The 27,462-nt window shown below is 47.4% G+C and overlaps 1 protein-coding gene across 1 annotated transcript in view; it reads right to left on the reverse strand.

Annotated features, from left to right (window-relative positions):
- MYO18B (myosin XVIIIB) overlaps positions 1-27,462 on the reverse strand; it is a 339,875-nt gene that overhangs the window by 298,794 nt on the left and 13,619 nt on the right. Inside the window, exons 5-9 of the mRNA XM_072600101.1 lie at positions 25,998-26,174; positions 22,978-23,176; positions 21,903-22,045; positions 20,503-20,603; positions 12,998-13,061 (exon numbers count right to left, since the gene is read on the reverse strand). Of these exons, the coding sequence (XP_072456202.1) occupies positions 12,998-13,061; positions 20,503-20,603; positions 21,903-22,045; positions 22,978-23,176; positions 25,998-26,174 (684 nt within the window). The remainder of the gene's footprint in view (positions 1-12,997; positions 13,062-20,502; positions 20,604-21,902; positions 22,046-22,977; positions 23,177-25,997; positions 26,175-27,462) is intronic.

A 27,462-nucleotide genomic window follows, 5' to 3' on the forward strand; every position in this document is an offset into this window, starting at 1 on the left:
TCAGCCTGGCAACCCCTACTCCTGCATACTTGGGGGTGGGGGCACTGAGAAGTCTGCTTCCTGCCGACCTGCTCTTGGTTATTTATGAGATTTGGAAACACAGGAGAAAGGACACGGCAAGGAGAGAGGTAACAGGATATTGCTCATGGCCCCCATTGTCAGCCATGAGCATCACACTGAAAATTATGGGCAGACCCCATCACCAGCCTCATGACTTTCTAGGGAAGAAAAGTGGAGAAAATTCAAGCAAGCCCCCATTTGCTTCTTCTCCCTTCTTTAAGTAGAGGGGTGAGAGAGAGCAATTGTTGCAGTCCAAGTGTTTCAGTCATGTCCAACTCTTCATGACCTTTTTGGAGTTTTCTTGGCAGAGATACTGGAGTGGCTTGCCATTTCCTTCTCCAGCTAATTTTACAGATAAGGAAGCTCAAGCAAACAGGGTAAAGTGACTTGCCCAGGGTCACACAGCTAATGTGTCTGAGGTCAGATTTGAATGGCATGATAGTAAAGTTTCATGAGTACCAACAGGATTCTCAAAGTCAGTCCACCATTATGAGTGGTTTGTAGAAGGCTCATTGGGTGGTCCAAAGACCACATGTGGTTAGAGACCTTACTTATGTACTTTGATGTCTAGAGACAGTAAGATAATATAGTGACCTAGAATCAGGATGAACTGAATCCAAATTTGACCTCAGACACTCACTAACTGTGTGACTCTAAGCAAGTCACTTAACCTTTGTCTGCCTCAGTTTCCTCATCTGTAAAATGAATGCAATAATTATGGTCTTATCTACTCTACAAAGTTGTTTTGGGGAAAACATTTTGTAAACCTTAAGGCGCTGGAAAAATATGAGTTATGAATACATCCTATAGAAATATGTTCTAGAGTTTTCCAGGAATCTTATTGGATTATAGATTTAGTGCCATAATGAACTTTAAAGTTCATCTGGTTGAATCAGTCTATTTTATAGAGAAGGAAGCTTAGTAAAAGAAAAGGGAAGTGATTTGATCCAGGTCATTCACGGAGACAGGATTTGAATTCAGATCTCATTGCAAAGTCAGGAATTTTCCCACTTTATCATTTCATAGGAACATCAGATGTAGAGAGGTTTTGTTTTGTGGCCCTCTTTGGCAGTTTCTGGGGAAGCCTATGGACCCCTTCTCAGAATCGTGCAAGGAAATGCTAAATTTCAGTTAATAAAAATAAAGCTATAACTTCTTCTGCATCCAAATTCACAGACCTCCTTAAATCTAAGATTAGAGTAACTCTGCTAACCCTAAATTGGTACTTCCTGACCAAATTCAACTCCTTTGTTTTGTAGATGAGGTGAGTGAGTAAGGAAATGACTCATCTGTGGTCTAGGAAGGAAGCAGTAACGCCAAGGTTGGAACCCTGGTCTGTGATTCCAATCTTCTCGGCTCCACACCTAGTTCTCTTTCCACTATGAATCTCTACCTATATGTCCACTGGGGCCCCTTTCAGCTCTCAATCTATGAGCCTTCATTCTTGTCTTTGGAATCCCCAAGGAAAAAGATGCATATTCCCTACTGAAATCAACCAGGATGCTTTCCAGACATTTAAAATCCATCAAACCAGAATGTCTGGGCTGGTCCGTGTTGAGAAACTGTCATCTCCCCAGTTTCCCAACCCCAGGCCCCAAAGGAAAAGAAGCCAAAATTGTAAAGAATTGTGAGCATGAACTTTGAAATGATATAGAATTTTAGAGCTAAAAGGGACAGAGGCAAATATGTAGTCCAAACCACCCCCTTTTTACAGAAAAGGAAACTGAGGCCTAGGAGAGGGTGACTTGCTTGGCCAAGACTCCGGCTGAGATGAGACATCAAGTTTTTCTACTCCAAGGCTTGTGATCTTCCCATTACTACCCTATTTCCTCCTGTGGTCAGTCCTTCTCAGAGGCAGATCAAGAGCTAGCTAAAGGAACCTTTGGGTCATGCCAGTATGCCTAAACCTGGAGGCCTCTGATGGTCTCTCTGGGCTACACACCTTCATGGTCACATACCCAGGAGCTCAGGCCAGCTCCATGGAGCAAGAAAAGTGAGCTGTGTTCAAATACAAATAACCCCAATCTGATCATCCGTTTGGGACAAAGAACAGCCTCTTCTCTCCAGGCTTCCCAAGTGGCATCCAGGAAGTCAGTCTCTTTTTATCCCGAGACAGCGCTGAGCAACTGCAGACAGCCAGGACCCAGGCAATCAGAAGCTCTTTAGATCGACTTCCCCACTACCTTTACATCCACTATCTTGTTTGAGTCTCAATCAATCAATCAATGAGCATTTATTAAGAACCTACTAGACGCCATGTACTGGGCTGGATGTTGAAGATAGAAGGACAGAGATGAAACAGGCCCTGACCTTGGGGAGTTTACATTCCATCAAGTGAGACAAATATATGCAGAGATCATGATATATAAAACAGACACAAAGTAATGGAAGGGGGACTAGCCATTAAAAAGATGAGGAAACTGAGGCACAGAGAGATGAATCAGAGTCCCACAACCAGTAGGTGGCAGAGTTGAGATCTGAAACCAGGACCTCCTAAACATTATCTAAATTAGTATCCACTCTGCACACTACTTCTTAGGTGGTTGATGGTTAGACTGGACACTTTCCACTAAGTCCTACTGTAATGTCTCATTATGATACTGGTTTCTTGAAGGTTCTGCCTTCAGAGAGTAAGGTTCTGCCAGGTTCTCGCATTCCAGCAGAACCCTGGACAGTTCTGACAGCTCAGCTGCCTTAGCCTTAAGCTGAGAAGCATCTCTCAGCCTCCCTTCCCCTCCCCCAACCTCACACATCAGATCTTCGAAAGGACCACAGTTCCCTGGGAACAATGGCCAGGTCCCAAACTGGGCAAACCAGCTAGAGCTGGCCATTCGTATTCCTGTTCTCCCCACAGCCTGGGTGACCTTGGCCAGGTTGGAAAGCTCAACCTGAAACAATAGGGCACTCCAGCTTTGTCTCTTCACAGATGGAGCAGTTTGTTACCTCATAAAGGTATCAGACACCTCATCCTTGGGGAGAGAAATGCTTATTATTGTCCTGATTCATTTTCAAAAAGAGAAAAATGATGCCTGGGTTGGGCTGATTTAAATGAGAGAGACAGAGAAAGAGACAGAGAGAGAGAGAGACAGAGAGAGACAGAGAGAGAGAGAGAGGAAGAGGATGGAGGGATGGATGGAGAGAAAATGAGAGAGAGAAGGGAGGGAGAAAGGAAGGGAAGGAGAGAGAAAAGGAAGGAAATAAGGAGGGAGGAATGAAGGGAAAGAGGAGAGAGAGAGAGAAAGACAAAGAGAGAGAGATGAAGGATGAGAGGAAGGATGGGGTGACAGGGCACCTGAGATGAGGAAGACTGTTTCTTCCTCAATGGACCTTCATTTGTGGGGTGACCTTTTAAACAAGTCCATTTCCTCTGGGCAGCCACTGGTTCCTCCACTGACGAAATGATTGTATGGCTGGTCATACAGCCCTCACCTTCTCTAGATTGCCTGGGAAAATCAATTCCTTTCAGTCCAAATATACACAACACACCATTGTGAGAAAAAGAGTGAGGGAAAGGAAGGCAGGATTCCCCCCCTCCCCCATCTCTGTCTCCTCAGAGGTCAGGCCGATCTCCAAGTGTTCGCTGAGCCAGGTAATGTGTGCCCAGCCCTGGGCAAGAAGCTGGGGGGGAATACAGACAGGTAAAGGGATGGTCCTTGCCTGGTCTGTGTTTGCCATCTCACCAGGGCGACAGCCCAGGCAAATTCAAAGCTTCAGTAAAATAATATATAAAACAGCCTTAGATTCAACCAAACACCCAGCATATACAGAGTATCTACTACTTGCCACATTCTATGCTGGGTTCAGGATACAAAGTCAAAAATGAGCCATGGTATTCTGGAGAAAGGATCTGGGTTTGAATTCTAACTCATCATTTACTCCCTAATTAACCTTGGACAAACCGCTCAACCCCTCGAAGCCTCCGATTCCGATTCCTCACTGGTCCTAACTCGGCCCCTTCCTAACTTTTAAATTTTCTCATACTTCATTCCCCTTGACATTCTTTCATACAGCATTGGCCTCCTTACTGGTCCTCCCACATGACATCCATTTCCCAACTCCATACATTTGCACCAGTTGTTCCGCCTGCCTGGAATGCTCTCCCTCCTCATTTCCTGGTTTCTCTGGCTTCCTTCAGGACTAAATTCTAATCTCATCTTCCGCAGGAGACCTTTCCCACTCCTTCCCCTCCCTCCTGCCTCCCAGGGGGTAAGATTTGAACTCAGGTCTTACTGACTCCGGGCTCTAACTACTGTGCCACCTAGTGGTCCTAATGAAATCATAGGCGCTGTGGAATAGGGGAAAGAGTGTTGATTCCAGTCAAAAGATCTGGGTTTGAATCATGCTTCTTATAAAAATAGAGCAGGCTGCCATGAGAGGTAGGAAGCACCTGTCACTGGAGGTGTTCAAGCACTTACTGGGTGGGCATGTCATAGAGGAAGTCCTAGATCTTGGTTGAAGAGGCTTTGGACTATTTGTCTTCTAAGATCCCTCCTCTTCCCTGCCACCAAGGACCCATAACTTTCTTCAAGGCTTGACTCCCAGGCCACCTCCTACAGAAGGCCCATCCTAACTCCCTTAGGTGATAATACTGCCCCCAAAAGAATTACTTAGTACTTAGGGAAAGGGACTGGCCCAGGATTTCACTGTTAGAGGGAACTCCCTAGTGAGAAAAGTCTCTCTACGGATCTGAGGGAGCACATTGTCTTCAATTTAGGGCCTTACGGAGTTGTCTAGAGCATTGCCAGGTTGTGACTGGCCCAGGGTCACACAGTCAGTAGGTATTAGAGGTAAGACTTGAATCCAGGTCTTCCTGTCCCTGAGACCAGCTTAGATCCATTAGCCCAGGCTGTCGCTCTTACTTTGTATATTTACTTTGTCTGAATTTGGTGTTTACTTCTCTGCGTACATGTAACCCTCCTCTCTTATGCTTCCCTCTGAGAGACCATAAGCCCTTTTAGGGCAGGGGAGCTTTGGATCTCTAATTTTGAGCAAAGTGCCTGGTACATGATAAGTGCTTAATAAATGCTCATTGAATAAAAATAGCACCTGATAGGACCTTAATAAGTGCTCATTGAATTAAAATGGCATCTGATAGGTGTTTAATAAATGACAATTGAATGAAAATGCTTTAAAATGGTGATGTGAACCCTCATCTTTGGAGCAGGTCAACCTCCTAGAGAATACAGCAAAGGGCACTGGGGTGGCCAGGATGGAAGCAGTGAGGACCCAAGCATCTGGACACTTCCTCTGGTGGCCTGCCTGTTCAAAGAGATCCACAGCTTAGTGGGGCTGCCTTGTCCCCTTCGTAGAGGGTCTGGACAGGAGAGATTTCTATCTGGAATCAGAGGAGCAGAAAATTTCAAGCTGAAAGAGACCTTGGAGGTTGGCTCCTTTCAGAAGCACAAACCTCTCTAAGCTGGAAGGAGCCTTCTGAGGTCCAGCCCCAACCAAGGTAGGTGGTCATCCAACCCCTGCTCAAAGACCCAGGCATGGGAAACTCCCTCCCTCTTTCCTTCCCTCCAGAGGCTCCTCGTCCACATGGGAATCCAGCTCAGACGCCTTCATTTGTCTTTCTTCTACCCCTTCTTCCTAGTTTAGATCTTTGTTCCAAACCCTTCCTTTTTTTACAGATAAGGAAAATGAGTCCAGGAAAAAGTTAAGGGATTACTCCAAAGTCACACAGGGCAGCAAAGTCAGAAGCAGAACCAAGATTAGAACCCAGGTCTTCCAATTCAACATCTGGCCCACATGGCAATGCATCAGGAAACTGAGGCCACAGAGGCCTCAGTTTTAAGCAGCTTGAAAAGCCCCCAACTCCAAATTCAGCATCCTTCACGCTTCCTCCAAGGGTCTCCCTCTCTCCAAATTTCTTTCTTCCCTGGCAGACCCTTAACCCCTCAGAGCCACCCAATTTTCTCTCTCCCTGAGTCCACCCCATACCCTATGGTATGGCACCAGGAGGCACCAGGAGGCACCAGGAGCCTCTGGCATTTCACCCCGCCCCTCCCCATTGCTGGGGTGTCCCTCAGCCCTTAGATCGGGAGGCCTAGCCCATTGCTCAGGAGTTGATAACTGATCATGAAAAAATAAATTTGCTGGAGGCGAAAACCTGAAATACAATAGCCAGAGGCAAAATGTAGTCTGGCGGGAGGCAATTTCTTTGGGCTTCTCTCACTCCCTCCTCCACCTCCCTCAATCAGTCTCAGTTTAAGAAAAATAAATTATTGACAAGAAGAGAATGATATGGAGGCTTTGTGATTTCCAATGGCTGCCAGGGCCTCAGCAGCTTGGAAATAACTTTCATTTAAAAGCTGATATGTTGCAGGCAGCAAGGCCCTTTCATGTGAGTATTAAAAGAAATAACCAAGAGACAGGCCAGTCCAGAGGAGGATGTGGGCCTAACCTGGGAACCAGGCCTTGCTGACTTCTCTCCAGATGGAGCCCAGGTGGGTGAGGTTGTAGGATCAGACTCTCTGGGCCACCCATCCATACACCCCACTCGGGCTCTCTCTCTCTCCAGACTCCCCCTCCCCAGTTCAAGGCCTGTCAAAGAGCCTGAGATTAAGACTCCCCAAGGATTTGGGGCCCACCAGGTTTGTAATGTGTCTACAAATTGGCTGCACTCCAAGGAACTGCTAATCCCTGGATTAGAGGTCCCCTGTGGATTGGGATGGCATCAGGGCCTTGCTGTGACCCTCAGGGGACTCCTCATCAGCAGGGACTGACTGTTTAGAGACTCCACTATCCCACAGGTTTTCACTCTGGGAATCCCAAAGGATCTGGTCCACTTGGGCTATGAGTCTCGGTCAATGGGGTCAGGGCATGGGTCAGCAAGAAGCCCTGGATAATATGGAGCTTGCATTTCTATAATGCTTTAAGATTCACAAAGCATTCTAAAAATATTTTCTTTGTTAGGCTCACCACAACCTTGGAAAGCTGGTGCTGTTATGCCCATTTTACAGGTGAGAAAAAATGGAGGCAGACAGAGGTTAAGTGACTTGCCCAGGGCCACACAACTGGAAAAGATCTGAAGCTGGGCGTTGAGTCAGAAAGATCTGAGTTCACATTTGATCTCAGGCACTTACTAGGTCTGTGATCCTTGGCAAGTCACTTTGCCACTGCCTGCCTCAGTTTTCTGATCTGTAAAATGGGGACAATAAAAGCACCTACATTCCAGGGTTGTTGTGAGAATTAGAGAACATAAGTAAAATGCTTGGAAAACCTCAAAGCCCAATAGAAACGTCATATTAACCAGGAAATACTTTTATATTCTTCTCTCTTCCCATACAAATCTGACTCACCCTCAATGGTCAGTCTCAAGTCTTCCTCATCGGACTGCTCCCACTTACACTGAACTCCCCTTACTGGGAATTCTGATGGTACCTGGAACAATCTAGAATTTGATCAATGTGCTGGTGCATGCTGGTGTTGTGGACAGGACACTGAGTTCAAGGTCTGCCACCCCTGACCAGCCAGGTGACCTTGGGGAAGTCAGCTGCCCTCTCTGGGCTTCTTACTCACAGAGTGCTGGAATCTCAGAGGTGGAAGGTGCCAGTACCCCCTGACCTCTTTCATACCTCAATTTGCCTTTTTGACGCTTTTTCTTATTGCTCCTATTTCCACCCTCTGGGGCCAAATAAAACAAGTCTAATCTTCATTCTGCATTCTGTGAGTAGAACACTGGGTTTGAGTCTCCCAACCCCATAAGGTGAGTGCCATAGGTAGCATCATGCCTGTCTTATAGATGAAGAAACCAGGCACCTGCCCCAAGCCAAATAGTAAAGTGTTCATTCTTTTTCTTTTCCAAAACAACAGGAACGCTAAATAATAACACCTTGGGATGATACAAATGAGTCCACATGTCAGAACGGGTTACATAAAGCACAAAAAGCCTACCTTGAGATTAAAGCATGAGCTTTACTGTTTTATAAAAGGTAGAATTGTGGCTGCTCACAAAGGTTGCCTGACCCATCAAGGGAAGTTGTGCAAAGAGAAAAGGGATTTTCATTTCCCTTTCAAAATGGAGAATGTGGGGTGGGAATAGTGTCCTGCACAGGGTAGATGGAGGAAGGAACATGGGGAAAGGATAGAATTTAGAACAGGAAGGAGATTAGGAGTTCAGCAAGCTGCCTGACCCTCAGGAAGAAGGCCCAACTCTAGTATTCCTAGAGATGGTCATCAAGGCCCAGGAATGGGGAGCTCACTACCGCCCAGTACAGCATGAATTCTGCTTTGTGCAAGGCCAAGATCTGTCTCTTTGTCATTTCCACCCATTGGTCCCAATTCTACCCTTTGGTTCAACATAGAATACGGTTATCCTTCCAACCACATGACAGCCTTTTAAAAATTTAAAGATAGAAACTTAAAGCCTTCTCCAGGCTTTGGGGTACCTTTAATTGGCCAGGGTTTCCAGACCCAGAATTATAGGATCTCTGAGTCAGAAGAAACTCAGAGGCACTGAGTCTGAGCTGCCACATTATAACATAACTTCAGTTCCCCTGAGCAGTGTCTGCCAGTCTCTGCTTCAAAATTCTGGGAATAGGAAACTGAGGCAGCCCCTCCCACTATGGAACATCTGCCCTCATTCAGAGGTGACACTGAGCTGGAATCGGCCTTTTGGATAGTTCTGCCTCTTGTTTCTAACTCTGTCTCCTGGGCCCACCCAAAGCAAGTCTATTCCACACTCTTCTATACAACAGGCCTTGAGATCCTAGGAGAGAGCTATCATCTCCCCTTAATATCTACTCTTCTCCAGCTAATTATACCCAATTCCTTTCCCTGACCCTCATAGGACATGGTCTCAAAGGTGACATGTTCCAGTAGCAAGAGCATTAGAGTCAGGGAACCCAGGTTCAAATGCCACCTCTGACACTACCTGGGTGACCCTAAACAAGCCTCTTAATCTCTCTAGACCTCCATTCTTCCAGAACATCTCACCTTGGGTTCTGCGTACTAAGCTTGCCTTAATGTACCCTAAAACCCCTTCCCTTAGACTCAAGAGTCCTCTGAGATATGCTTAAAATACAGGGTCACTTTTTACCTTTCTCAAAAAAATCATCCACTGATAACTCTCTTTTTGAATTCTTTCTCGATTTTCTAGCCTGTCTATTTTGATTTTCCAAAGATGTCAGACTGTGAACTCTGGACCACCTTGCGGTAAAGACAGCATGAGAGCTTTACGACTGTAAAGGAAATGGTCCTGTACTGTTACATCTTTTATCTACACATGACTAAGTGGTAATTACATGGATTATTATCCTGTCTGGTTCCTGTATATCTGTCAAAGAATCAGAGACAAGCCTGTTGCTCATCCCTCATGGAAACTTCCTGCCAAAGGCACCAAAGAGGTCACCTAGTTCAAGGAGGTAACACAAGGCAGGGGGCGGGGGGGGGGGGGGGGGAAGGAAGGTATAATCAGCCCCAGCTTTCTCTTGGCACCTCCTTCCAGAACCACCACCTCCCCCCACCCTGGATGTCAGGAAGGCTATCTTTGGGAGGGGCCCAAAGTTTCATTCCTCTATGAACCCAGAAACCTTCAAGAACATTGCACTTAGACTCTAGGACCCCAGCAGGCTCTTAGGACCAATCACAGTTTCAGCACACAAAAGTGGGCACTGGGGAGATGGAGAAATAAGGCATCTTTCTCGGTGAGTGCTTTCAAACCTAGCTCTGTATCTATAGTCACTGTTCAAAGAAAGTGTGTAGGCCCAGATACTGAGAATGATTAACAGAACGAGGTGGACCAGCCAAACCCCCCAGCTCCACCCCCCAGCAGGCTCCCAGGGACCCTCTGCTCATGGAGGCCAATTCATCTCAGTGTGATGAATAGCACTCTAATGAAGATAAAATATGAGACGTTATCTATAGCTGGCATGCCTGTATCAGGCCCTCATCCCTCATTTCTAGCTGCACATGTGGGGTCCCTGAGCAGGCCTGTAGCAGGTCGCTTTGTCCTAACCCACATAATCCTCATAAAGGTCAGATGAGGAAACAGACTCTCTTCCAAGTCTGAAAGATACCCCAGCTCACCAAAGCACAGCCTAGAGCCAGGGAGGCTCCAGAGACCCCAGAGTCGTCTCCACTGGAAACCTGATCCCTAAAGAGGCAGGACTACTGAACAATGGTCTCCCACGCTGAGTGTCTGCAAGGTTCTCTTTAGGGGTGCAAAGCTGCACCCCCTTCATAAGCTGACCACATGGATCTCCTACACACACACCATGATGACTTCCTAAAGCATGGCACACTGGACTGGAAGGACTGCCTTCTAATCCTGATCCCAACCCTTACCACTTATGTGACCTTAGCCAAGTCTTCTGACATCTTTCAGCTTTGATTTTCTCCCCAGTAAAATCTGCTCCTACTTTCTCTTTCCAGATAGCCCTGCTCTGAGGCCAGTGCTTTGTAAACCATAAGGTCCTGCAGGGGAGATGAGCTGTTAGTCTCCATACTGGGCAGTAAGCATATACCCCATAAGGATACATACACACACACATATAAACATACATGTATGTATATATACACATATAGATATGTGTATGTATATATATATACAATTGTTAAATGTGTTTTATGTATAGTGATGCATTCAATAAACATCTGCTACATACAAGTCCCTCTGTCTAGATCAGAGGTTCTTAACCTGGGGTCACTGACCTTTTGTGTTTAAAGTAACTATTCTTCAATACAATGGGTTCCTTTGTACTCCTTTGAATTTTATTCTCTGCATTAACCAGGCTGCCAGAGGGGTCCATGACACAAAGAGGGTTAAGAACCTCTGACTTAGGGGCAGCTAGGTGCATAGCAGCAGATAGAGTACCTGGAGTCAGGAGGACCTGTGTCCAAATCTGACCTCAGATACTTACTAGCTGTGGGATCCTGGGCAAGTTACTTAACCCTGATTGCCAAAAGAAAACACCAAACCCTACAAAAAGAAAACCTGACTTAAACGCTAGAGGTACAAAGGCAATTAAAATAGAAGCCCTGTTTAGGATCTGAATTACTTTCTTCTTGGGCAAAGGGGCAGGTCCACAGGGAAGTAGAATACAAAGTCAAACGTGACAGGGCAAAGGAGAGAACCAGAGGACTCTTGGATAAACTGAGAAGGAAGATAATGCCGTCTGCTGGGGGCACAGCGGACATCCCTTGGGTTGCATTACAGAAGAGACAAAAACTGACCTGATTCTTGGAGGAAGAAGAGGGAACAAAGCTTTGTAGATTCTCTGTGTCCCCCACAGCACCTCGTATGCAGTAGGTGCTCAATAAATGTTGATCAACTGAGTGTTCCTACTTTAAATGACACCCATGCAGGACATGCCAATGAACAAGTGAGCTGTTCAAATTTCCAGGCAGGTTTTTCCATCACTTACAGTGAGTACTGGGGGACTGAAGATGTCCAAGTAATCTGGCCACCCATGATAACCTCCTCCTCCTTTCAAGGTCCTGCCCAAATCTCATTCCTCTATGAAATCTACCTTGACTATTCCAGCCAAAAATACTGACCTTTCTGCCACCAAGTAGGAATTCTTATCCTCAAGTAACTGGAGGCAGTCCAGTAGAGTGGAAAGGGTCCTGATTTTGCCATCAAAAGACTCAAGTTCAAGCCCTGATTGCTATTACTGAGCTGTGTGACCTTGAGCAAACTATCTTTCCTCTCTGGGCCTCAATTTTCTCCTCTGTCAAATAAGGTATCTAGACTCTTCAAATGCCCCTCCAGCTCTCACATTCTATGATCCCATGACCCTAGTATGAAGGGAGCCTATGATCTTTTGTGTTTATTTCAGATTTTCATCTGTAGAAGTCATCTTCCTACCCCCCGCCCCAAGGCACTGACACATAAGACTCTAAGGCTCACAACATGCTTTACAAATGTATCTTCTCACACTCACAATAAACCTGTGAGATGTGAGCCGTAGGCATTATCAGTGCCATGGTAGAGAATCGCAGCTGTGGTACTGAACAGAACCTCAGAGGCTGGCTGGCCCAACCCCCTCCTTTTACAGAGGAACAAAACCGAGAAATGCAAAGGCTAATTGACCTGCCCACAGTCACTCAGGGAGTAAACACCTCAGCAGGACTTGAACACAAGTCCTCTGACTCGTGTCAGCAGTCTTTCCTCTGTACCAACCCTAGATATACAGCATGCAGACCCGGGGGGCCCCTTACACCAAAGTCTCAGCCTCTGGGCTCAGGAGGACCCTGATTCCTCCTGGGGCAGCCTAACCACAAGTGAAGGCACAGGCTTTTTCTGAATCTCTGAGAGAAACAGATATCCCAGAAAGTGAGTAAAGCAGCTTAAATCGAAGCAAATTTAAGGTCAATGCAAAGAAAAACAATCAATGAAAACTGGGCTCCTTCCAATTGCTGAGGTTCCAAGCTTCTGATTTGGTGACTTGTCCAGGGTCACCCAGACTTTCTGATTCTAATTCTTTTCAGTTTAATACAACAGAGATTTATTAAGAACCAGGCATGGTGCCTGGTGCCAGGGATACAAGAACAAAAATGAAACCATCTTTGCCCTCCGGATGTTTTCATCCTCCAGTGGATGGAATCCAGTGTTCCTCCCTCACCCCAGCATCATGGTGGATGTTTTTCCATTCTCCACCTACACACACACACACACACACACACACACACACACACACACACACACACACACACACATACACATCTACTCACACATACATACACACATATATACACACATACATACATACATGCATACATCCAGTTCCAAGCAGAAAACAGGGCACACAAGAAACACTTATTGACTTTCATGAGACATTAAACCTGCCACAGACTTCCTCCTCAACCCATCTGCCAATGTGGAAGGAAAGCTGAGGAAGAGTAACCCCTCACCCTTGCCTTCCCACCCAACCCTCCACTCCCTGTACCCCTATCCCTCCTAGAGAAAGCAGAAATCTGTCTGGCCTCTCCTTACCTTGGCCCACACGCCCATGCCAAAGGAGTGACTCTCTGCCATCTGGTGCAAGTACAGCTCCGTCCTGAAAGCAGGAATGGAAGGCAAGAGATGTGATCTCACAGCCTCAAGAATGTTCTTGAGACAGGGATTGCTGTGCCAACACCATGCTGACCATCTCTGCCCATGAGAGTGCTTGTGACCCAACCCAGCACCTGGGAGATGACTCATTTCAGGCCCAAGGCCAGGGAGAGCCTACCCTGAGGGGTTTTCTCTGGGAACTGAGTCTTTCTGGACTCAGCTCTATGGGATTTTTTCTTTTCTAATGTATTTGTACTTGTCCCAAGGGTTGAGCTTTGGAAAACTGTCAAGGAAGCATGGGATGTTGGAAAACACTCCAGACTGGGGGCCGTGGGTTCTTGTCCTGGTTCTGCCCTGACTTTAGCATAGTGCCTGGATCATAGTAAGTCCTTAATAAATACTAGTTGCCTGACTGACTTCCTTAATAAATACTAGTTGCCTGACTGACTTCAGGCAACACTCCTCCACTCTCTGGGCCTCAGTTTTCTCATCTGTCAAACGGAAGTTGGGAGTGAACTAGATGATCTTTGCTGTCCCTCCCAGATTTGTTGGTGGTGTCCAGTCTTTTAGCCATGCCCAACTCCTCATGACCTCGCCTATCCTCCACACTGTCCAGGGGATTTTCTTGGCAGAGATACTGGAGCGGTTGCTATTTCCTTCTCTGGTGGACCACCTTTTTTCAGAACTCTCTACTACGACCTGTCCATCTTGGGCTATCCTGCGTGGCACAGCTCATAGTTTCATTGAGTCACATAAGCCCCTCCACCAAGACATGGCAGTGATCCAAGAGGGGCTTCCAGATTTAAGATACTTTAATTAATCAGATTTTGACTGAGGTAGCAGTTATTAAGACAGATAGTCCACAGTCCTCTGAGGGGAATCAGAAGTCTTAGGGTTGAGAGGAATCTTAGAGATCCATTTTACTGATAAGAAAACTGAGGAATTAGGTGACTTTCCTAAGGTCACACCAATAGTAAGAAAGGTAGATGAGATTTGAAACCAGATCCTCTAGCCTCTAACTCCATGTCCAAGACTCTTCCCATTGGACCCCAAGACCCAGTAAAGGCCATCAATCCAATCACTGCACCACTCATTCATCAATCTCTCCCCAGGGGCAATCTCACTCTAGTTCCCAAGAGGCAATTTAGGGGTATAGAAGAGCCACCCACACATAGAACATGGAGAAAAAAAGGGGATTACATTGGGGTCTCATTCTTCCACAGAGGCTGAGTTCACACATTCAAAAGGAGAAGGGACTTCAGAGACCCAACCCCTTTCTTTTACAGGAGGGGAAACTGAGGCCTAGAGTGATCAAGGAACTTGGGGTGAAAGGATCACAAACCTAGTTGGAAGGGACACTAGAGATACACTCCAAGGTTTCTTAATCAGGGGAGTCCATGAACTTGATAACTGTATTGCAACATAGTCGGTTTCTTTTGTAATCCTAACTGTTTTATTTTGTGTATTTAAGAGCATCATTCTGAGAAGAGACCCATGGGCTTTGCCATACTAACTGCTTCGGGGACCTGTTAGACAAACAAAAAGGCTAAGAACATGTGCTTGACTGCAACCACTCTTTTCCCAGAGAAGTACACTGAGGCCCAGAATGGTTAGGTGACTTGGGATCATAGTCACAGATTGAGAATTGGAAGGAACCTTAGAGATCCTTTCATTCAACCCCTTCACTTTTCCAGAGAGGGAAACTGAGGCCTAGAGAGGGGCTATGACCCAGACCCCAGACTGGGTTAGCCAAGTGCCTTGTTCTGCCCACTGAGTCCCCCCACCTTGCCTCTGATTTCCAGAGTGATGCCATCCCCCTGCTTGGGAGGCTGCCCCCTCCTCCAGGTCTGGAACAGGAGCCCACTCTCAGGTGTGTCTCCCTCTGCTCTGGCCTGGCTGGCAACCCACCCCCAGCACCCCCTCCAAAGCTACCAGGGTGGGCTAGCATGCTGGGCCCAGGCCTAAGTCAGGGTCTCCTGAGGTCAGCCGGCCGCTGATCTTTCCCCCTGAAAGATACTTTTGTTTCCTCTCTCAATGAGGATGCTGCAGCTTCCGCTCCCACTCAGGGCTCTGTTGTGTTAGGAGACAATAGAGCAGCAGAAAAGCTCAGGAAATCCAGACTGCTGAGAGTGTAGGAGGGAGGGAGGGAGGGAGGGAGGGAAGGAGGGGGAGACTCTTTCATGGAGGCTCAGCTCCCTCTTGAGGCCTGCCCAAAGCCACACTGGCCTTGCCACCTCCCTCAGTGTCCCCATGGCCTTCAGCCTTCACCCTCCCTGGCTGGAGCTGACCATGGCCCCGAATCTGCCAGTTTGCCCACCACATGTGCTCTATAGGCAATGGGACCCTTGAGGAACCCTATTTGCTGGCCTTAAGGGCCCAGGCAGTGGACAGTCTTTGTACCGGGGCTCCTGGGAGGAAGGCTGGACAGCATGGCCAGGGGCCAAAGCAAACACGCACAGGAATGGAGATGGTGCCTTATGGGCACCAGAGTAGAGACTTCAGGGCAGGGTGTCAGACTAGCATGAAGGAAAGGCACTGCCAACAGCTAAACACCACCCCACAGCAGGCACAGAATTCCACATGATTTTACCTTAGAACACAGAGTGTTAAAACTGGGAAGGACTTCAGAATAGGGGATGTCAGAGCTGGAAGGGGCCTTAGAACAAGGAAGGTCAGGACTGGGAGGCCCCTTGATGAGGCAGCATGGTTTATAGATAGACATCTGGACAAGAAGTCAGAAGACCTGAATTCAAATCCCACTTCAGGCGCTTACAAGCTGTGTGACCCTCTGAGCCTCAGTTTCCACATCTGTAAAAGGAGGGGGTTGATCCTAGCCTCTGTATCCCCAGCAGTGTCTCCAGTGGAAGCCACCTTAGCAATCACCTCCTGAAAGCCCAAACAGTGAGGGGGGAGGGGCTTCCAGGCTGGTCTTCCCTACCAGGTCTCTCTCCAAAGTCAATGACTTCTAGGGTGTGAGAAGGAGGTCATTGTCCCTCCCTCCCTCAGGGTCTCAGTTCCCAGCATCCTCCCCAGTACATCCTTGAATGTTATTTTCTCATTGTTCAAGCAAATCTTTAGACCCAAATGAAGGCTGTGGGAGCGACCCTGGAGACATGAATTAACCTTACTTATGCACATGTGGTTTTCCCAGCTAGACAGAGAACTCTGAGGACTGGGATAAGGTCTTCAGCCTTTTCTCTTGTTCCCATTTCTAAAGTTTTATGTGTTTTCCTCAGAACATGCCTGTGAGGGAGGTAGTTGCAGAAAAGGAAACTGAGGCCCAGAGTGGCTCATAAAGGCAATACGAAACAGAGTCAGGATTCAGACCCAGGTCATCTGACTCCAAAGCCAGGGCCCTGTCCACTGAACATCACTGCCTCCCTTCAAGGACAAAGACCCACCAAAAACAGACTGGGGTCTCCCCCTCTTGGTGCCTGGCTTTTGTCCTTGGAAAAAACACACACCCACTCAAAGAAGATGGTGTCTGCTTGCCACATTAAGCAGAGGACAGGACAGAGAGTCAGAGGACCTGAGTTAAAGTCCCAGCTTCAAACATGGGCCTCAGTTTCCCCATCTGTAAAATGAAGGGATTGACCCAGACCTCTGAGATCCCTTCCAGCTCCAGATCCTATGATCCCATAGAGAGAGAGCCACTGGTGAACCTTTGGCAAGCAAAGACTTGGCCCCATCTCCCTGTATAAGCAGGTGTCCAGGCTTGCATTTCTCACAGCCTCAGTTTCCTCTTCTGGAAAAAGCCCTGCCTAGCTGCTGGGTTGCAATGAAGTGGAGGGTATTGTTTGGTTGATATATGTTCTAAATTCTAAAAAGCAGCAAATAATGACCTCAGATACTTCACACACTTACTAGCTGTGTGATCTTGGGCAAGTCACCTAACCCCAATTGCCTTACCTTCCTCCTTCCACAAAAACAAAAAATTTAAAAATTAAAAAAATTAAAAACAGCAAATAGATAGAAAACTGCAAGGGGAGTGAAAAAATAAAGCTTAACCCCATAGGAAGGACAGTCCCATCTAACTGGTAATGGAAATGGGAAAATGGAGAGAATGTTTGGAGATATTCCACAGCCCTCCCAGACCCGCCAAGAGGGAAATCTCTCCCACACAGGGACCCTGATCACACTCCAAACACCCCGAGGAAATCCTGTCCATGTCCCCAGCTATCCCTGGCTGTTAATGCTATGAAGTTGACAGAAAGGCTTCCACACAATTCTTCGGGCTCCAACCTCCCTAGGAATGCTATTGGCCTTGGTTAAGGGCATTTTCCTATGCCTTTCATTCCTTTAAAAGGCACCAAGGTGTGAGAGAAAGAACCCCGGCCTTAAGACTCCAAAGGTCATAGACATAGCTCCATGAATTAGGGTCAAAGGGCTCTAAAAGTATTGGCTCTTGTCTTTTGAGGACCCGTGTTCAAATTCTTTCTGGGACATTAACTGCCTGTATGACCTTGTCACAACCTCAGTTTCTGTAAAACAAAAGGGCTTCATGCAAATGGCTTTTGAGTTAATTTCCAGCTCAGAACCTATGAGTTCCTGAGCCTTGTTAGTTCATCTCTAAAATGGGATCAGTGAATTCCATGCTACAGAAGTATGAGCTGTGCTTTTCCTGCTCCTGAGGAAGAGAGAAGTTCCCTCACTGAGTACTAACATGGATCCTCAAAAAGCCCTGAGAAAAGATCTAAGGAAGTCTAGTGAGATATCGTTGTAAACCATGATGAAAAAGACTGAAAAAATGGTGCTCTCCAGAGGCGCTCAGTCGCTTCTCTCCCTGAAGCACAGACCAGGCGCACAGTGCCAGGGCCTCTGAAATCTCCAGGGGTCTGCTGGTACCATTGGCTCATAAAATCAGAGCTAGAAGAGACTTTAGGGATCAAACCGTCCACTTCCCTCATTTTACAGAAAAGGAAACTGAGGCCTACCTAGGTTCATCAGTGCCAAGCGGAGTGCTAAGTGCCAGGGATACAGAAAGGTGGTTCCTGCCCTCAAGGCATTTCCTCTCTCAAGAGGAACTAACATATAAATAAGTTAAGTGGCTTTCTCAAGAGGACAATCAGACCCAAGGGTCAAATTCAGACTGATTGACTCCAAAGATATTATCCTTTCTCAGGCACCATGATGCCAATCCCCAGAAAGGCTTTTTCATGCTTGGTTGGCTACATCAACAGACAGATGGGCAAAGAGCCCTTCCTTCCCAGCCCCCTACTCAACCCCAAAACCTCTGGTCTTTCTCCAAGGGGGTCCCACCTCTTTCTCTGGGAACCCATTTGCAAACATGTCATTTCACTTTCATCTGGAATCTTTCCACACCCCACCAGACCCCTATCTGCCTCTCTCTAGCTCAGGCACAAAATCTAGCCAACCATCTAGCTTAGGGGGAGAGCCAGTTATCAAAACAGACCTTCTGTAATCACAAGAGGAGGGCCAATATGAGAGGTCAAGTCAAGAAGAAAGAACCATGGCTAAAGTGTTCATTCCTATCACCGCAAACTACTAGAGCTGTTGCAGAAAGAGGAAAAGAATGGAAGAGCATTTCTGGGTGAATTCATCTCTGGGCAGAAGAACCTATTCTATTGTGGGATTCAGGGACTAGAGGAGATGGGATCACAGAGTTGGAGTTAGGTGCCTGGAGGTTGTTGGCCAGGGGTCCCGATAAGGGGGTGGCCTCCTTCCCCACAAACACGAGGTTTCCGAAATTCTGATCACCATTTTACTGAGGTCAGTTAGGAGCAGGAGTTAATGGACTCATCAGCAACCATTGTATGAGAGCCACAAGCCAAAGGACATTGGGGGTGGGGTGCCTTCTCTGATTGGTTGTTTCTCCAATCCAGGCAGTGATGGGGACCGCATCAAGTCAGTTCATTGGCTGTAGGAATGAAGTTGTTTCCCTCACTCCTGGATCAGGAGATGGGGAAGGGGAAATGAGGTGGAGGAAAGGAGAGGAAGCAATAATCTCTTGTATTTGAAGACTCAACAAGTATTTAAGTCCTACTATGTGTCAGGCACTGTGCTAAACACTGTTTCCATACACTATCATATTCCATTTTCACAAACAGCCCTGTGAAAGAAATAGGGAAGGGGTATCATCCCCATTTCACAGATGAGAATACAGAGGCCCAAAGATTCCATGGGAGAGAGATAGCCAGTTAGATCTAGAAGAACTTCCTGACATTACATTCCTTTGGCCCATTTCACTGGGCAAACCTGTGTCCCTCACTTTCCTTCAAAATCTATTTCAAATTCCCCTCTCCTCCTGGAAGCCTGTCAGGTGACTAAGCTCTATCAGGTTCTGTGCTTGCCATGGGGGATAATGGAGACCAGTGGATTTGGGGCCACTAGTCCTGAGTCTCACATGTTTCCTATGTCATCTCAGGCAAATCAATTTCCACATCTATGAAATGGGCATCCAGTGGCATGACTGGGGGCAACGATTTCATGGAGTCACAGAATCTCAGAGTAAGAGGGAACCTTGGAGGGCAGCAAGTCCCACCCACACCAGACAAGGAATACCCTCCACAGCATCTCTCACAGATGGTCCTGCAGTCTCATGTCTCCCCCCGCCCAAGTATTTTCTTCTCTAGGCTCAACATCCCCCATTACTCATCCTCATATGGCAGAATTTTTCTGTGGAAACAATATGGTCTAGTGCCTCAGAGTCGTAAGACCTGAGTTCAAATTCCACCACTGATGCTTATGGCTTTTGTGACCTCGGGTAAGTCATTTCAACCTGTGGGATCTCAGTTTCCTCCTCTGTAAAAATCGGATTGTATAATCCCGTTACCTCAGTAGAATAGGGGCAGAGGTCAGGTTCCCTCTTGTCTTTGTATCCAGAGCACAAACCTTGGTGTCTGGTAGGCATTCCATAAATGCTTACTGAACTGAATTAAATTGAATCAGATCTTAAAACTGGGTGAGCTCAAAGGTGAATCTTGAATCAGATCTTAAAACTGGGTGAGCCAGATTCCTGCCAGATGCCAGCATCCCCTCCATGCTATCCATGACAAATGAGCCCTCCAGTCTCATCTTGAAAAGCTTGAAAAGCACTGAGTTGAAATCCAAGGGCCTGGATTCAAATCCCACCTTTGCCTGAGCCACCTGCTGGGCCACCTCTCCCACACCTGCCCTCCTGGCTCGCTCCAGGTCACTATCTAGAGTTAGAGAATCTGAGTTCTACTTCTGACGCTTATTGCTTTGGGGACCTCCAGTAGATCACTTCACCCTTCTAAGCCTCAGTTGTCCTCTAAAATGAAGGACCACGACCAGACAGAGCACTGTGAAACTGATCCTCCCCATGACCTCAGTCAATAGGAACCCCTTCCTTTAGAACAAGCATCTCCCAGCAAACGTTCAGGCCCAGAGCCTTCTCCAAGAGTAAGCACCCAATTCCCAGACCAGGATCCCTGATTCAGGACTCCGCACCTGTGGCATCTTACCTGGTATCGAGGTCCAACCCTGCCAACATCTGGGAGAAAACAGCAAAGTTCCCCTCCCCTTCTGGCCGCTGGGCCACTCGAACTCTTTCCATGAGCATGGTCTAGAGACAGACCAGAGATAGGAGGGCATCAGAGACAGAGGTTTTGACTCAGAATCATTCCCATGACTTCTCAAGGTTTGAAGGTGCCTCATGTGGGAAAATAGAGACCAAGATGCTAAGATGTGGCCTAGACCGAGGCTCAGCCACCTGGACTGGTGCCTAGCAGGCCCACGGCACAAGCAGAGAGGAAGAAAGACCTCTCAGTCCACTCTTCTTGCCAAGGGGTAAACAGCAGGCAAATACTTACACCTTCCCACCAGCTGGAGGCCACCTTGGAATCCAGTGCAACCATCATCCTTCATTCACTCATTCATTCCCCCTTCATTAAATGTTTCCAACCTCCCCTCAGGGGCTAGTGCCTGCCATGACAGTGGGGGCTCCAGTTGGTGCTCCTTGCACCCCTGGTCTAACCAGAGCCTCCTACAGGGGCCTCTTGCTCAGACTTGCCCCCCATCTCTTCACAGACCCTGTAAAGAGCCAGTCGCCTGTCCTGTTCCCCATTCTTTCAGGAGGCAGGTTAAATCAATAAACAAATTCAAGCCAAGATGTTAATAGCTATCATGGTCCTTGTGTATTGATAACTATTTTTTCCCTCTTTATCAGAGGCCTTCAATGCCTCAGTCCAAAAGACTGCCTTAAATCATCATTTCAGGCTCCCTTAAAGGCAGAAAGAGTGGATCAGGGGAGGGGAAGCTGGGACAGATCTCTCCCAGGGGACAACGTAGATAATCACTCCTCCATCTGGGCAGAGAGTCACCCAGAGGCCTCATCTGCAGCCTTAGCCCAGCCTTCATTCGGAGAGGCAATCTCCTCCAGCCCTTCTTAGAACCCCACTCCCCTGTTCTGTTCCATACAGAACATTTCTGGGGGGGCAGGGAGAGACGGGAAGAAGCAGGCTGCATGTTCCCCAAACACAGATTTACCAAAGAAGGCTAAGGGAACAACTGTCTAATTTCAGCTTTCACTTTTAAGATTCTGCTAATGAACTGCTGAATTATATATTTACTCATGAATATTTAATCCTTGCAATATTCAGAAGAACAGACAGGCCTGGGCATTTGCTCCTGAAAGAGATAAACTGGGTCACTGAGCAAGACTTGGGAAGGAACTGACAGCTCCCATGCCAGCCAGGGACAGTTATGGTAATGGTAATGGTGACAGGGATGGGGTATCAGGCAGAGACAGGGACCAGCTGCCCAGTCACTTGGAAGAGGAAGAGTGCATGGGGCTGGGAACAGAGCTCACCCTCAGGGTTCCATACCCCAGCTCAGCCCACCTCGACCATGGCAGGGCCCTCACCTGAAGGTGGGCCGCTGTGATCCGGCCCATAGCATTAAAATCTAGGGACATGACCATGGAGAAGCGTGTGGAGCTGTAGCTGTGATCGGTCAGCACTGAGCCAAAGGCTCTGAGGATGGTGAAGGTGGCATGGATCTTCTCCACTGCAAAAAGACAGCCCCAGGAAGGCACAAAGTCACTCAGTGTTCCCCCTCTGAGGCAGTGGAAGGATCTGCTCCTTCCAATCCCACCCTGCACCTCAGACTCTGGATGTTCCCCTACTTCCTCCCTTCCATTTCCCCCCATTCTCACAATCCAGTCAAAATGGCCCTCATATCATTCCACATACATGGCATTTCCCATCTCCATGCCTTTGCACTGGCTGTCCCCCGTGTCCAAAGTGCCCTCCTCCCTCACCTCTACCTCTCAGAATCCCTGGCTTCCTTCAAGAAATGGCTCAGCTACTACCTTCTACCCCAGGGGTTCTTAAACACTTTCTATATTCTGAATCCTTTTGACAATCTGGTGAGACCTATAGGCTCCTCAGAATAAAACTTTTAAATAATTAAAAGAGATGACAAAATTCTGTTAGAAGTCAGGGAAAATAAAGCTGTAATTTTTTTTCCAATCACGCTCACGAATACCCTGAAATCTGTCTGCCTGCCACATCTGCCCACAGCCCCTCCCTCACGGGAACGTCCAGATGATCAAACGAGATCCTATACCTAAAGTCAGTCAGACGGTCATTAAACATTTATTAACGCCCTACTATGTGCAAGCATTATGCAAAGCACTGAGGGGGAAGGCACTTTATAAAGCTTACAACTGTTACCGCTAGGGTCATAATCGTCTCTTTAAATATGCCCACATATGCATGCATATATATATGCACACACAGCACACATGCATGTACACACATGCACATGATATCTGTGTCTGAATATAAATATGTACAGACATGTGCGTGTATGTTGCATCTACATATACATGAGTTGTGTTGTGTGTGCATGTGTCCATATATACCTCCACCCATATGTGCCCCCCCAAGTCCTCACACATGCACATGCACCCATATCCACAAAGACACAGACTCTACCTGAGACCTGTCCATCCACAGTGCCAACGCTACCCACCAGGTACTCCAGGGCTCTCTCACAGCAAGTGCTTTTACCAGACCCACTCCTGCCCAGGGGCACGATGGTCTGGTCCTGACGCTGGCTCAGCATGGCCCAGTAGGCCTTCTGGGCTAGGGAGCAAACATGGGGCACCAGGCCATCCCTCCTTCCTTTGGGGACCTGGGGGTGAGATTCCATGATGTATTAGCTCTTTCATTTAGGGGCAGAGGTAAGCAAATCCTGAAGGAAAACAGATTTCCTACGGATTTTTTTGTCCTGAATTAGATCAACCCTGAAAGAACATGGCTCCATTAACTCATTTAGGTCAAGAGAAGCCAAGGTGAGGCCCCTCCAAGAGGAGACCCTCAACTCCCCCTGTACTTACCAGGTTACACTGCCCAGCTGTGGGCAGGAGCCACCACCACCAGGACGCACAACCTGGGTTTTACCTTAATATGAGGTTTTTAAATGATCTAACCCCATCAGATTGCAAGATCCTTTGCCTCTTTTTTCATCTCCAGCCTTTAGCACAGTGTGCCTGACACATAGCAGGGAGGTAATTGATGTTTGTTGATGGATTGGTTGATCTACTCAGAGCTAAAACTGAACATGAATAGTATGTGAGGGAGGCAAAGTGTAACATTACAAAAGTGTTCTCTTTGCCCCAATGCCCTCCATATCCCCTGGGCTTGCCATCCATCCAGCTGCTGAACCCTGCAGTCCTTGCCATCTACTTCCATGTGGCATCTCCTGCTGTTTCAGCCAGGGATCTTTGAGAGCAGGAGTGCCTGTCTTTCTGTTTTTATTCCCAGTATTTAACAGCGATGCTTGGCACAAAGCTCTTAATCTGTGCTTTTTCCGAGTCAGAAGACCTGAATTAGAATCCCTCTTGCTGCCTACATGACCTTAGACAAGTCACTAAATCCCCCTAGGCCTCCGTCTCTACATTTGTTAAATGAGGGGTTGTTCTACATGACTTGTGAAGTTCCTCCCAGCCAGGTCTGTGACTCTACTTCCCTCCCAGGGTCCCAGTGGTCATCACTCCACTGGAGAGTGGCCCTTGAGCGATAGGATAATGACATGTTATGCCAATCTGCCAAGCTAGCAAGACAAATTCCCAACAGACCAAACCAATGGGTAGGGGTCCCAGGGTGTGTCAGGGCACTGCTTCTCTCTCCCCTAAGAACCAAGAAGGCAGGTTCCTACTGCCACCCAGGAGAACCTCACCTTTACCAGAAGACTAGCGCCTCCCACACTCTGCTCTCTCCCTCTAGGGTCCCACTCCACTCCCAGAGGTTCCAAAAGCAAGGGGCTAACCCCCACCCCCAGAACACAGACCCTGCTGCCCCCTCCTTGGCTCCCCCAACCAGCTCCCCAAGACCTAGACCCAACTGTGGGTCTATGCTGCCACCTGGTGGTCACAGAAAACAAAACTGAGACTGGTCAGGGGGTCAAGTTTAAAACCTCTAATCCTATGAGCTGTACACAAAGACGGTGGTGAGAATGGACATAACTTGACATTAGCGGATGGAGTGACCACTGTAGTGAAGCAGGAGCCCAATGGCATCCCAGCTGCTAAAGAGACCACAGCAATCCAAGATTACACATCTACTATGACCATAAGGCTTGCTTCGTCATCTGTCTAATGGGAGAATCCTTATTAGCTGACGCCCAGAAGGATTGAGTAATTTGGCCAAGGGGAGAGTCTCCTGCAGTTATCTGATACGTACTATGTGTTAGAACTGTGAGAAGCAATTTACACATATAATCCCACTGGATCGTGGGCAAAGCTCAGACTAGACCCCAGGTTAGAGAACCACAGAATTTCAGAGTGCGGTGTGGCCCCACAGCCCACAGGGTGCTCACAAGTGACTGTATTTTTCTTGTGCACCTCCAGGATGTACAAGTTGGAGTGAGCACTAATGGATAAGTTCTCCCTCGCACCAGAAAGAACTTTGCCCTCAAGGGGCCAAGCAGAACTCAGCTAATCCTCCATCTTAGCTTCCAAGAAATCGAAGACAGTCATTTGCCACCACCCCCCAATCCAGGAATCCTGACTCCTAGTCCAGAAGGTCTTCCCATTCAATCAGAGTTTCTCAAATATTTTGGTCTCAGGACCCCTTCACACTCTTAAGAATTATTCAGGTCTCCTCAGAGGGCCATTCTTTGTGAGGGTTAGATCTATCAGTATTTACCATGTTAGAAATGAAAACACGTTTGCATTTTTATGACGAGATTTAACCTCACAGGGGTGAGCACACCTTGAGAATTGTCGCCTTATATCATACTGCTCCCACAATGCAGACTTATCCAAGACTCCAAGTCACTGGGAACAGAGTTAATAGGACTTCCATCCACAGCTATGTCCCAGCTCCCCTTGGAGAGGTAGAAACAGGGTATTTAGCCCCACACACACACACCTTGAATGAAATGCAGCATTGTCCTGAGATCTCCCTAACCTTGCAGCTCTCTCAATTCGCAGGATCCTACACCCAGAGCTGGAAGGGATCTCAGAGGCATGAAGTCCAATTCCCTCATTTTATAGATGAGGAAATTGAGGTCCAGGGAATTGAAGTGATTAGCTTAAGATCACACAGAGCAAACAGCATCAGAGAGTCCAGACTAGAAGGATCTCAGAGGCCGAACCAGAAGGGACCTCAGAGGCCTCACAAATCCCCCTACCAACATGCACTTCAGGATTTAGTATAGAACCCCCTTGCAAACCTTCCCACAGCTACAGAAATGACAGCTATTAACAAAATTATTGTTATTACAGAAGGCACTGAACAAATATATATTAAGTGAATTAATTCAATTTAATTCAATAGACGCTTTGTTGAGTACCTACTAAGGACCCAGCTCTGTGTCAGGAGTTAAGAAACCACAGAAAATTGTCTCTGTGTTCAAGAAGCTTATATTCAATTTAGCAAATGAATATTTGCACCCCAATAACCCCTAGTCTTCCTCCACAACCCCCAACCAAGCCCCACTGGCACCTTACCTTCCAAGACAAAGGAGCCTGGGCACCCTGGGGTTGGAGGAGGATCAGGTCTGGTCCCGTGTATGTGTGTGGGAGCTGGGCCTGGTGTCGGTGCTGAAGCGTGTTCAAGACACTGGACTCATTGAGGCTCTGGAGGGAGGCCAGGTTCTCTGCCAGATCCAGCTCTGGGGGGTTGGCCTAGAAGGAATCCACAGTTTATGGCTCTGGACTCCCTCCTCCCTGAGGGCCTCCAGGGTGGAAGGCCTTGAGATGCTCACTGAATGGCTCAGAGTGGACCGCTGTGGCCAGCAGACTCCGTGGGCCCAGATCCAGGAGGAACATCAAAGCCCCCACAGAAATGAAAGTCACAGAGAGATGTGCAGCCCCCAGGGAACTCCCATCATTAGTCAGTTCTGCTTGATCTGGCATTCGCAGAATTGTAATATGTTCTAACTGGAGGGGACTTTAGAAGTCCTAACTGTAACCGGTTCCTCCCACAGAGAACCAGTGTGATGATAATGGATGTGATGCTGAGGCCCTACAGGAAGGAGCCTGAGTGCCCTCTGAATCCTCAGAGAGAGAGATTAAATATGTACTGTCCAATCCATCCTTCCTTCAGGGACAAGACTTCAGTCAACCTCACCACTCACAACACACCAAACAGGAGTTCGAATCCAGCCTTAGATGCGTACTAGCTGTGCGACCCTGGGCAAGTCACTACCTCTGTTTGCCTCAGTTTCTTCCTCTATAAAATAGGGATAATCACCTATCTCCCAGGATTGCTGTGAGGATCATACAATAAAACAATTATGTATAGCACACAGTAAGTGCTATATAAAATGTTAGCTTTAATTATTATTAAGACCAACAATGTTCACGGCTAGGCACCAGGGATGTGCTAAGAGAAATATTTGAAATATTCCTACCTCAGAGACTTTTCAAGCCATGAGAAAGGAACGTCAAAGTGGGGTCATCTACATAGTCTAGTCTAATTCATACTTGAACAAAGATTCCCTTTACAACATCCTGGACAAATAGTCACCCAGTCCCTGCTTGCAGATCTCCAGGGATGGGGAGCTCATTTACCTGTGGAGGCAATTTTTTCATTTCACCTTGGAATAGCTCTTATTGTTAGAGAGCACTAATGTAAGTCTAGGGGAACTCTGCCTCCATCACTTCTGCCTACTGGTACTTGTTCAGTCAAGCAGGACAACACTAATGCCCTTTCCCCATGACCGGACTTCAAACAGTCATTCTTAACTGCAGATCCAGTCATGCTCAGCCATCACTGACCCTCCACAATCTGCCAACGGGACATCCTAAAGACTCATGTCCCTCCCTTCTATGTGAGCCACACCTTCCTCAGATGTCCTGTAAGACTTTTTGTACCTCTCCACAGACTTACCTAGTAATGTGTGATTCCTTACAGCTCTCTGGGTTTGTCTTAGCCCTTACTACACTGTAATCTCCTCCAGGGAAGGGACTC

This window comes from Notamacropus eugenii, chromosome 4 (assembly GCF_028372415.1).
Source record: "Notamacropus eugenii isolate mMacEug1 chromosome 4, mMacEug1.pri_v2, whole genome shotgun sequence".
Classification (NCBI taxonomy): domain Eukaryota; kingdom Metazoa; phylum Chordata; class Mammalia; order Diprotodontia; family Macropodidae; genus Notamacropus; species Notamacropus eugenii.